At 40.3% G+C, this 13485-nt stretch overlaps 1 protein-coding gene across 1 annotated transcript in view; it reads right to left on the bottom strand.

Annotated features, from left to right (window-relative positions):
• B3GLCT (beta 3-glucosyltransferase) overlaps window positions 1–13485 on the bottom strand; it is a 1048073-nt gene that overhangs the window by 305261 nt on the left and 729327 nt on the right. Inside the window, exon 9 of the mRNA XM_053708467.1 lies at window positions 8323–8454. Coding sequence (XP_053564442.1) covers window positions 8323–8454 — 132 coding nt within the window. The remainder of the gene's footprint in view (window positions 1–8322; window positions 8455–13485) is intronic.

The following is a 13485-nucleotide window of genomic DNA, read 5'->3' on the forward strand; positions in this document are numbered from 1 at the left end:
TGCTTTACCTACAGTACCTAGGGAAGAAAATTTGCCCTCATTATTTTCAGGTCTGGAGAAACTCCAATATAAGGAGACCAATCTCTGGTGGGACATAGAATTCCTGGATTTATATATCAAGGAGGGGAAGGTCCCACGTGGGCTAAGGATGAAAAAATTCCCCTCTTTTGCCCAACAACTACCAGAGTTTATGGAGGAGTGGAACCATACCCTAACTAGATGTTCCATGACCCTAATGAACCAACTACTGAGACATAAAAGACAGGAAAGAGACTCAATCCTGATAGAAATTAAAGCTACAGAGACTCACATTCAACCCTTTGAGGCTACAACCCAATATAAGGATTACACAGCTCAGCTAGAGGAAACCATCAACAAACTAGATATGGACTTATCCAGCAGAAAAGTGTCTAAATACAATCGTGACACAAAGGACTATGACCTTAATATAGTCTACTCATGGCAACAACTAGGGGAGGGGGAACTCCAACACCTCCAAGAATAGTAACAAAAAATGTAGGGGTCATACTAATGGGAAAAAAGTTACTTTTTCTAGTATAGAAACTACCGATTCTGAAACATCTCTCCCACAATCCCCCAGTACTCCCACTACTGAGCCTAGTGAACCCTCTACCTCAACTAATGCAGGAACTGGTGTCCCGACTAGAACAACCCTGGCCACTCTTGTCAAATCACCCAGCCAAACCAGCACTCCTAAAGCCTCAAGTCAGACACACCGGTACCCCAGCAGGACAGCCTCAAAAAACAAAAAGAAATAACTAATGTGATCAATTTGTCTAACACTCAACTCACATCTGCACAGATTTCCATACTTAATAAAGGACTCACTTTTGCACCCAGCACAAACTTTGATGTCTTTTCTACTGTCATAGACATTAACAGACTAGTTCGCAAACTTACACTAAGGAAACACTTTTCAGAGACTAATATGGAGGATTCCCCCCCAGAATCTTTCCTAACACCTTTAGACTGCACTCACTCAGGTCTACTCTTCAGAGATCAATGTGACTTTAACACATTACTATCACTACAAAACAACACTTCCAGCACTCCCTCACCCACACACAAGTTCCCACACAAAGACCGTTCATTTTTCTACCCTATTCAGGCTAGAAGTCCCAGTATTGAATTATATCAAGACACAGTATTGAGAGATATTTTATCACTCAATGAGACCACTAAAGACACTCATTCAACAGCCAAACACAATATTACTCTTGCAGAAAAAAATGCACTGGCTGAACTAGAGACCAACCCAGATATTGTAATAACACAGGCTGACAAGGGTGGGGCGGTAGTGATTCTTAACACCACTGACTATATGGAAGAAATCAATGTGCACCTTGGGGATACTTACACCTATACACGTCTAGGATATGACCCCACCTCTAGGTTTAGCCAAGAATTATTCTCGTTCTTGGACACGGCCCTGGAGAATGGCTTCATTACCAAGGAAACCATGGAATATTTATTTGTAGAGAACCCTCTTACCCCTACCTTCAGGGTCGTGCCCAAGATACACAAAACCCTTACTAGACCCCCAGGGAGACCCATTGTGGCTAGCATGGGGTCCCTTTGTGAGAGACTGGGGGCTTGGCTAGGCTCAGTCTTACAACCCATAGTTACTACATTGCCAGGCTACATTAGAGACAGTGCCCATCTCCTCTACCAGCTCAATGACATTAAATGGCAACCAAATTTTCAGTGGCTTACCATAGACGTAACAGCCCTTTACTCCAGTATACCCCACCAAAAAGGACTGGAGGCTTTGGGTCATATGATCAGGAGGTATACATCATTTTCTGATGAATACATTCAATTTGTGGTTTCCACTGCAAAATTCCTCCTTTCACACAACTACTTTGTCTCTGGGGGGGAATTCTATTTGCAGAATTGTGGCACAGCCATGGGGGCAAAATTTGCCCCCGTATATGCCAATTTATACATGGGCTGGCTGGAACTTAACAGCATTTATGCTGATGACTTCCCCCTCAGAGACAATCTAGTTGTGTACGGTCGCTACATCGACGACCTTATAGTCATTTGGAACTCTGATAACCAGAGAGAGGCCCATATTCTGGTGGACCTACTCAATGACAACTTGTTTAACTTAAAGTTCACGTATACTTTATCACCCAACTCCATAGCCTATTTAGATTTACACCTTCAAATAGATGAAGGATCCAACATCATTTCCACAATCCATAGGAAGACCCTAGCACGAAACACCATACTAAGAGCTGACTCTTGCCACATTAGACATACCATCAGAGGCATTCCCAAAGGCCAATACATTAGGGCACGCAGAAATTGCTCCAACATTCAACAGTACAGAATACAAGCAGACTCTATCACTCAGAGACTCCTAGAAAGGGGTTATAATAAGAAGTCACTCACACAAACAGCCAACCAAGTGAGCAAAATAGATAGACAGTCTTTGTTTTCAAGCTACAATGGTAGAAATACCACTAACACCACAAAGATAAATGTATTTACTGATGAAATTGTTTTCTCTACCCAGTATAGCAGACAATTTGATGAGATCTGCAAAATAGTACACAAATATCTTCTTATCCTCCAGAGTGATACCAAATTAAAACACATAACCAAACAACAAATTAAATGTGTAGCCAAGAAGGCCCCTACAGTAGGGGATAGAGTTAGGAAATATTTCACTAACAAACCTACACCTGGGACACATTGGCTCAGCCTCAACAAAGGCTTCTTCAAATGTGGCCATATCTGCAAGAGTTGTAATTACACTCAGAAAACCGATTATTTTTCCTCATCTATCACAGGCAAAACATTCTCTATCAAACAAAGAATAGATTGCACTACCCGTTTTGTAATATACCTCATAACATGTCGGCAGTGCTCCCAACAATACGTAGGTCTTACCACACGACCACTTAAGGACCGTATCAGACAACATTTATTATCTCTAGAAGATGAAACTCCTAAAACCTCTGTAGCTAAACATTTCCGCTCTCATGGTAATCATATTAAACATCTTTTTACATTTGTAGGCATTGAACACATCTCCAATGATATAAGAGGAGGAGATAGGGTGGGGAGACTTCAGAAGAGAGAGGCATATTGGATATTTACTTTATATACCAAATCTCCCCATGGCATTAACATGAGACATGACCTTGACCTATTCATTGACTAGGCTTGGTACATGCCCCATTAGCATGGGACCATTTTGCCTCTCTATCTCTCACCACCTTCCTTATTCCTTTTCCCTTTCCTTTTCCATCCCTCCCTTACCTTACCTCTCCTCTTATCCTCCTTCTTGTTGTACCTTAAACTTCAGGCCGAGCAACTCTTGTCCCTAGGTTCCTGTTCCATCTAGATAGCTAATTTTTTAGTGTTTCCTCTTTTTTCACTAGTTCGCAACTCATATCTTACATTCAGATCATTACTACTTAATGGTCATCTCCTATTTCAGAATTGCATATTACTTTTACCCAACATACTGCACTTCTCTTTCTGACCTCACCCTCTTACTCCTCCATTAGGGAGCCTCATCAATCTTTTTCATAAATTCCTCTGTTCATACACACACAAGTTCGTTCATATATTTTTTTAAACATTTTTTTCTTTTTTACTTCAAGGATTACTACCCTTGTCATTTGTATTAAGCTTATATCGAGCAGGTAACCAATGACCAATAGGCATAGTTCCCCTTATGGTCCCGACACAGCAATTAGGTATTCACTCTATATACTGTAAAAATTTGTCCGGCCATTAGGGGTACACTGACACAATAAACCTTTTTGCCCCGCTCCAGCACTTAGCTTAATTCTCAACCTGTGTAATACAGAAAAGTTATGATCATCTGAGTCCATTATTATTTTTATTTTTATTTTATTATATATACATTTTCTCTTTTATTACATATATATTTCCTTTGAAGATACATATTGTTTTAGCCTAGTATTTTAGTTTTCCCTTTTTGTATCCTTTTGCTCTTCATTTTTATAAGTCTGACCTTTGTCAATCTTTGTAATTGTGCCCATCTCACTTTATTAGTTCACTCAAAACTTAGATTTGCAAATTGAATTGAGTGTTCTAATGGTACAGGAAACATTACAATTGTCCCTGTTACCAATGCAGGAATCTAATGCCATAAATCTCATAGAGAAAACCAACTTACAGAATTTATGAAGACTCTAACATTGATTCCTAGCTAGTGACTTCCTGAACAAATTTAGTAAAAGATTTTTCTTAAAAAGAATTTAATAAATTAAAGAACAATATCATGAGGTGAAAAAAAGAAAAAAAAGTAAAAAAGAAACTTTAATGCACTTTTATGATGTGTGCTTTTTAATATAGCTATGGAGTTTAGGGGATGAGAAAATCTTCCCCTAGATCCTTTCCACCTCTTTTTATCTCTCTCTCATTTTGAATGTAAAAAATATCTTGCCAATAGTTCATTTTTATCAATTTATTATCACTTTGATACAAACATCACTTTTAAAATAATTCCCCTTTTTTCCCTTGCACTTTTCCATTGATCAATAGATTTTTGATTGTTATTCACTGATGTTATTTACTTATTTACTTTAGCCATATCACACTCACTAGTAGTTTCACTTAATTACCATAGGGATTAGTGTCGGGATTAGTACTGCCCACTTTTGTGTATAATGTTCTATTGGCTGGTGTTCTCTATATAACCTTTTCACAGATAACACTACTAGATCTCTGATGAAGCGCATGTGAGCATGCGCGAAACGCGTCAGATCTAGCACCCCTTGCACACCTGTGTTAGTGCTACTCACCTTGTATATCCAGTGAAGTCACCTGGCTTCAAGTTCCTGAGTCCTCGCTTTTTCCTTTGTGTCCCATAATATTATATATCTATTTATAATGTACTGGGGATATGGTGTGTGTGTGAGAGAGAGAGGGAACTACTACATATTATATATCTGTGTATAATGTACTGGGGATATGGTGTGTGTGTGAGAGAGAGAGGGAACTACTACATATTATATATCTGTGTATAATGTACTGGGGATATGGTGTGTGTGTGAGAGAGAGAGGGAACTACTACATATTATATATCTGTGTATAATGTACTGGGGATATGGTGTGTCTCAGAGAGAACCTCCCCATAATATTATATAACTGTGTATAAGATGGAGGGGGTTGTATTTGTGTGAGGCAGAGGAGACCTCTCTATAACATTACATATATCAGTAATATAAAGAAGTGGGGAGCTAGGTGTAAGGTAGTGGTAACCCCTTTACCCCTCATTTTTCTCTCTCCCTCCCCTCCCTCTTTTCTTCTCTCTCACTCTTTCTCTCTCTCTATTTCACTCTATTTTTCTATATTTCCCTTTATTTTATTCTCTCTATTTTTCCTTTTTCTCCTCCTTTTGTCTCTTTCTCTCTTTGCCACTCTCTCTATTTGTCTCTTCCCCTTTCCCTCCCTGTCTCTGATTTTCTCTCTGTCTCTCTCATCACTAACAGGATCATGCATATGAAAAAAAAAATGTGAGTGTTGGGGGGGGGGGGGGTTTGTAATGGTGGCGCTCTGTCAGCAGAGGAGAAAAGTGTCCCACTTTGGCTCTTTCAAATGGGAGGTATGCACATGTGTATGTATCTCAATATATATATATATATATTTTTTTTTTTTTTCTCTAGCACCTGAGACCTCATATCTTTGAGCCCTTATAACATTTGTGTGCAATTTTTTTTTTTTTTTTTAACAATTTTATTAGATGGTGTTATTATGAGTGTAACTGTACATTGTAATGTATTTTGATGTATTTTGTGACTCTTTTTTGTTTCTTGAAACAGTTATCTAGAGCTCTGACGACGCGGTTATCATTCAACCGTAAATCGTTATTGCGCTCAATCGATCGCATTTACTTTCAACTTGTAATACAAGCAGTACACCTGATGAGTGCAAACACCAGCGATAATCCCCTTATCACTTGCACGTAACTGTTAGCGCTCCACATGTAATCTGGCCCAATGTGGGTAGTCCTTCCCTTTTTACATAGGAAGAGGTTTCAAATGCTTTATCAAAAATAAAAGTATAATAAGTCTGTGGCTCCAGATAATATTCATCCAAGGATTTTAAGAGAGCTTTGGTCCGTGATAGCTACTCCATTAGCTGATTTATTTAATCAGTCACTGTTAACAGGAGTTTTTCCAGAAGACTGAAAAATTGCTAATTTAGTCCTTCTTCGTAAAAAGTGTAGTAGGGAAGATTCTACTAACTATAGGCCAGTCAATTTGACCTCAATTGCAGGGAAATTAATGGAAACTCTTTTAAAAGAAAGACTTGGGTCTTACCTTCAGACAAGCAACTTAGAAGACAAAGGACAGCATAGTTTCACTGCTGGAAGAACATGTCAGACTAATCTAATGATTTCTTTGACAATTTAACAAAATTAATAGACTAGGGAGCAGCCAGAGATGTTGCATATCTAGACTTTCGCAAAGCATTTGACACTGTCCCACACAACAAACATTCACAAAATGTATTGCCTTGGAGTAGATGCTAAAATTGTTAAGTGGGTATGATGCTGGTTTAAAAGGACACTAAGCCCAATTTTTTTTTTATTCGTGATTCAGATAGAGCATGCAATTTTAATCAACTTTCTAATTTACTCCTATTATCAATATTTCTTCGTTATCTTGCTATCTTTATTTAAAATGCAGGAATGTGATGCATAGGACCCGGCCCATTTTTGGTTGAGAACCTGGGTTATGCTTGCTTATTGGTGGGTAAATGTCAGCCTCCAATAAGCAAGCACTATCCATGGTGCTGAACCTAAAATGGGATGGCTGCTAAGATTTAGATCCCTGCTTTTAAAATGAAGATAGCAAGAGAACGAAGAAAAAATGATAATAGGAGCAAATTAGAAAGTTGCTTAAATTTGCATGCTCTATCTGAATCACAAAAGAAAAAAAAATGGGTTCAGTGTCCCTTTAAGGATAGAAGGCAAATGATCTCAATTAATGGAGTATATTCAAATGAGGACTCAGTTACTAGTGGTGTTCCCCAAGGGTCAGTTCTTGGGCCTGTTTTGTTTGACATGTTCATTAGTGATATTGGAAGTGGCTCCAGGGGAAAGTGTGCTTGTTTGCTGATGATACATACATCTCCAGGAGGAGTGGATCAAATGAGCCGATACATAAAAAAAAACTGGAGGACTGGGCAAATAAATGGGATATAAAATGTAATATTATCAAGAGCAAAATTATGTATATAGGATCCAAAAACCCAAAGACCAATTATAGTCTCAATGGTACATTACTTACTGTAACTAAAGAGGAACAAGACTTGGGAATTATTATTTCAGATTATTTAAAATTTGATAGACAATGCAGCAGTGCAGCCAGTAAGGCCAGTTGAATACTTGGTATTAGCAGCAGAAATAATAGGGTTCTTATGCCACTTTACAGATCACTTGTTAGGCCTTAAAACATACAAAGAAAGACTCCGATCTAAAAATGTATAGTTTAGAGGAAACACGGGAAAGAGGTAACATGATAGAAACATTAAAATATATGAAGGGACTTCATAAAATAGAAGCTGAAAGCATTTTTCACAAAAAAATAAATGCCAAAACAAGTGGTCACAATCTAAAGTTAGAGGCTAGCAGATTCAGGAGAAATTTGAGGAAGCATTTTTTTACAGAAAGGGTGGTGGAGTCATGGAATAAACTTCCGTTAGAGGTGGTAAACACAAATACTGTAGGAATTAAAAAATGCCTGGCACATGCATAAGGTAAAACGTAACATGTAATATGGGTGGAAGCTGAAAGCATTTTCCACAAAAAAAGAAATACCAAAACAAGGGGTCACAATCTTAAGTTAGAGGGTAGCAGGTTTTTTTTTACAGAAAGGGTAGCAGATTTATGAAATAAACCTCTAATAGAGGTAGTAAACACAGGGACTAAAAAAGAGTGCTTGGGATATGCATGAGGCTAATCTAGGAAAAGAGTAACAAGTAAAATGGGCAGACAATGGCCCTTTTGGTTCTTATCTACCGTCAAATTCTATGATTTCTGTAAGTCTATGTAACCAACTATGGCTCATTATAGATGAAGTACATAAAAGAGAACAAGGAACAAGTAAAAGAGGCTGCTTGCAGATTTTTGACCAGCAGTAAAATAGTGAAAGACCACAAGATTTGATAGTTCACCTATTGGGTACGTAGAAAGGCAGAGAAAGCAATATCAAAGCAAGGTGAATAAACCACTTTTATCTGGCAACTGATACAGTTCATATGTGTAAAATCAGGTTTTCATAAAATATAACTACTTTTGCTGCTACTTACACAAACAGGCGGAGATTTATTAAATCCAGTGGCACAACCAGACGCCTGGAATGAAGCAGGATTAATCGTACAGAATTCAGGCACAGATGTAAGCTCCAGTCCATTGACCTTCATCCATATGTATAAAGCAATCTAATATACAAAAAAGAAATATATTAATTGTAAAGTTTTATTTACACTATATATGTATGAGAATTTATGAAAATGTAGGACATGCACACTTATACATATATAGGCACATACAAAAACTTTTTTTTTTTTTAAATAAAAATAAATAAATATGTATATACTGTATATATATATATATATATATATATATATATATATACACACACACATAAATATATATATATATATATATAAATATATACTGTATATACTGTATATATATATATATATATATATATATATATATATATATATATATATATATATATAGCGCATTCTCAAGGCTCACAATCCTTTTGCAGATTTATCTTAGGGTCGTGCACTGAAGAGCTGACAAGTGTTTGACAGACAACCATAGAGTAATTGATTAGATCTTTTTTTTGGGAGCTCACAAGAAGACTACATCTGCTTTGCAGATCTTGGCAACAACTGACTAATAAAAAAGAAAATTCTGCAATAAATCTTTTATATGCAACAGAAGCATGTTACAGTAAGGTATGCTACACAGGTGCTTTCATTTTTTGTAATGGCCATTCAATAGAAACTTCCTTTCCCAATAACTAGTGCCATCATACCACATACTTTCGCAAACCTATTTTTATGCTTAGTCTGAAAATTTCTGAAGTAATAAACAACAAAATTGCTGCAGTTTTTGGCAAAGTGACTAAAATGTGTGCATAATTTATTTCTGATTGTAGTCAAACTTGAAAGTGTTGTAAATGATAATAAAACCACACAAAAAAAGTTTTGCATGTTTTTTTTTTCAGCTTTCAAAGCTTTTGTGCCTAGGAAATAGGGGCCACGGCAACCTGGGAAAGTGGCCCCTGCTCACCAATAGCCGCTTAGAAACCACCATGGAAAGTGTTTACTGCTGACCACTACATGCCCAGACACCTCAGGAAAGTCGTCCATGCTCACTAATAGGCACCTATGCAGTCCTGGAAAGTGGCCCCTGCTAGGCTAATAGGCAGATACAGTGGCCCCTGCTTGCCAATAGATGCCCAGGCACCCCAGGAAATTGGCCTTGAATGTCAATATGCACTCAGATTCCTTTGTAAAAGTAGCCCCTGCTTGCCAATAGGTGCCCAGACACCCTGGGAAAGTGGCCTCTGCTTGCCAATAGATGCCCAGGCACCCCAGGAAAGTGGTCTTGAATGCCAATATGCACTATGCAATATGCAGATTCTCCCATAAACGTAGCCCTAGCTTACCAATAGGTGCCCAGACAGCCTGGGAAAGTGGCCTCTGCTTGCCAATAGGTGTCCATGAACTCCGGGAAAGTGTCCACTGGTTGTGAATAGGCCCCTTGGCACTCCAGGAAAGTGGCCAAATCTTTGTAATAGCAGCCTAGAAACCTTCAAGGAAAGTGGCCCCTGCTCACCAAAATGCAACTAAGCACCCTGGAAATGTGGCCCCTGCTTGCCAATAGGCTCCCAGGCACCCAGGAATAGTGTTCATTAGGCACAGAGGAACCAAGGGAAAGTGGCATGTATTCATCAATAGGTGCCCTGGAATCCAGGGAAGTGGCCCCTGTTCCCTTATAGGCCCCAGGGACCCCAGAAAGGTGGCTGCTGCTCGTCAATAGGTGCCCGGCGTCCCAAAAAGTGTCCTTTGCTCGCCAACAGCGCCTAGGAACCTTCAAGGAAAGTGGCCCCTGCTCATCAATAGGTGCCCTGGCACCCCACAAAGTGGACCCTGCTCATCAATAGGCTCCCAGGCAACCTGGAAAGTTGCCCCTGTTTGCCAATATGCACCTAAAATACCTAAAAAATGGTACCTGCTCGTCAATAGGTGCACAGGCACCATGGAAATGTGGCCCCTGCTTGGTATTAGGCTGCCAGACAACCTGGGAAAGTGACCCCTGATCTGCAAAGCAGTCAGGCACCCCAGGAAAGTGATCCCTGCTCACCAATAGGTGCCCAGGCACTCCAGAAAAGTGGTCACTGCTTATCAATAGGCACCCAGGAACCCCTGGAAAGTTGCTGCTGATGGGTAATAGGTGCCCAAACAACTGTGGAAAGTGGCCTGATTGGCAAAAGGCAAACTTTCCTTGGGTGCTTGTTGGCCTATTGGTGATCAGGGGACACTTTACCAAGGTGCCCGGGTGTCTATTGGCGAGTAGGGGCCACTTTCCCAGAGTGCTTGAGTGAGTTGTGGTAAGCAGGGGCCACTTTCCCAGAGTGCTTGAGTGAGTTGTGGTGAGCAGGGGCTACTTACCCAGTGTGCTTGGATGCCTATTGGTGAGTAAGAGCCACATTTTCATTGTTTGTCTGCATTAATTTGTGAACCGGGCCACTTCCCATGGCTGCCTGGGAGCCTATTGACAAGCAGGGGCCACTTTACAGAGGTGCTCGGGAGCCTATTAGTGAGCAAGGGCCATTTTCCTGGGGTGCCTTGACTTATATTGGTGAGCAGGGGCCACTTTTCTGGGGTACCTTGACTCCTATTGGGGAGCAGGGGCCACTGTCCTGGGGTACATTGACTATTATTGGCAAGCAGGGGCCACTTTTCCTGGATTCTCTGGGCATCTTTTAGTGAACAGGGGCCACATTCTTGGGGTGCCTGGGCGCCTAATGATGAGCAGGGGCCACTTTCCCAGGGTTCTTGAGCATGTTTTAGCACACAGGAGCTACTTTCCTGTTGTGCTTGGGAGCCTATTGGTGAGCAGGGGCCAGGGCCGGTGCTACAATAGAGGCAGACTCTATTCATATGCATATTTATACAATAAAGTGTATACATGACCATAATCATTCTTCAGCACATGTCCTATTTTAGTGTAAAGATACCTGGCATAATTATACAGTGCAGTGTGTTCATTTTCAGTTTATACATTTCCGGCATCATTATGCTCACCATCAGTGTATAGCAGTGACGTGCAGTAATAGGAGGCAGGGGAGGCAGCGCCTCCCCTGTCCAATCAGAGAAGAAAGATTTTAAATAATATTTATTTAAAAAATAAAAATATGTTTGTCTTTTTTTTGGGGGGGGGGCACCCCACTCCCAAGGGTACACCCCCAACCCCCACCGGCGATTACCCACATCATATTTTGTACTGCACTAGTATGCTTGCGCTGCCAAATTAAATTCAGCATTCATGTTGTGCAATTAGGAGGCAGTGAGCCTGTCCGCTGCCCTCCATAAATTGCGCAACATGGATCTGAATATAGTTCCACTTTAGCGCCACCCAGTGGTGAATCCCCGGGCCCATACAAGCTCTAATGGAGGCGGTTCTCAAAACCGCCTCCATGATGGAGCTAGGTCACACAGCCAATCAGCATCAGCGCTGCCAGGGAGGCATGCCTGCTGGGCTGCTGAGTGACGTCACGCCGCCCGACACAGACTTCAGGCAGGAAGAAGACTCAGTACAGGAGGCGGGAGCTGCTTGTATTTAGTGTGTGCCGTGGTGTGCCTGCCCTGCTGAATTGTATCCCATAGAAGGAAGTGAAGTGGTCTGTCTGGGTCGACTAGACCAGGGAGACCGCTGACTAATAGAGCCAGCTAGGGCTAGGAGGAGCTGTCAGCTGCTGTTGTGTGGCAGCTGTGTGTGGAGGACCGTGAAGTGTGAACGGAGGAGAGAGCCAGAGGCAACCTTAGGACTCAGGTAATCAACAGCCATACAAAAAACACACACAGTGTCCCCATTATATCGATAAGTTGCAACTTGCAATGTAGTCAAGAAATGGTAAATTAATTCAGAGTCAGAGGAATTATCATCATATGGTAAATTTTATGATGATAATTCCTATGATTCTGAATTAATTTACCATTTCTTGACTACATTGCAAGTTGCAACTTATCGATATAATGGGGTTTGGCCTGACCACAGTTCCCATCCTCAATGTAAGGCATTGACTAGAGCTGCAAATGTGCCACTTTTGTCTTCTTATATAATCAAACCATTTTATTTTAGCAGCATGTAGTACCAATCATCCAAATTACATGATTGCTGCAGGCTAAAATAAAATGGTTTATTTACATAATGTAATGCTGCATGCATGTTTACTCTGGCGCTCTGCGCGCATGTACAGCGAGCCATATCCCCTAAGAGAGCAGCAAGAAATAGTGTTAGAGCTTAGAGGTAGCCAGGGGCGTAACTACAGAGGAGCAGAATGGAATTTACAGCTGGGACTGTGTCCGGCCATCTGGGGCCCTGCCTGTCAAACACCTTAAGTTTCTGTAGAGCAATGTGTATGTGCAGTCTGGTTTGGGAGGGATAGGAAAAACATTTATTTTTTTCAGCTACTAGCATGCTGTAGTGGGGATGTGTCAGTGTATGCCCCCCAGAGATTTTACTTTTATATGATCAGTTTACCGGGGTTAGAGAATGGTGTGCTAGTGTTTGGACACTCCTCCTTGGTGCCATTTTCAAGATCAGTTGCAATGCAGTGTGCAGGAAATTCATACAAATCTTTTGCCAGAAACGTTTGTACAGCCTGTATTACAAAAAATTACATGTGGAAAGCCCTATTAACATATTTTTTATGTAATCTATACTGCTTGCACCATATATGTGATTGCTACTATTGCTGTGATTACACATCTATCATTAGAGATACATAGATCCCTATTCAGTACTAAGGTAGCTGGAACCTTTTTTCAATATTGGTGCTACCCTCTGGTCAGGGTGTTGTTTTCTCAAAATAAGTGTGTAAAAATATATAAGCATGTAATTTTTTGTTACATTGTTTCAGTTCAGCACATAAGTAACTGGCATAGATCCTAATATTAATCTCAAGGTAACAAGCCTTTCAAATTCGTTTGGGTTACCCTCTGAGACAGGTGTTGTCAGTTTCACTTGTGCACTAAATGAGTGATTATGCATGGATCCCCATTATTATCCATGGTAGCAGATTCCTGTTGGTACACAGGGCTACCCACTGGTAGGGGTGTTGCCTAATAACTCAATAGCCTATATCTAGGTATTCATCTGCATCATATCAACCTGAGTGAGCTGGCCAGCTTTATCTATGCATTTAATGTACATAATGTATTTTA

This window comes from Bombina bombina, chromosome 3 (assembly GCF_027579735.1).
Source record: "Bombina bombina isolate aBomBom1 chromosome 3, aBomBom1.pri, whole genome shotgun sequence".
NCBI classification, from domain to species: Eukaryota; Metazoa; Chordata; class Amphibia; order Anura; family Bombinatoridae; genus Bombina; species Bombina bombina.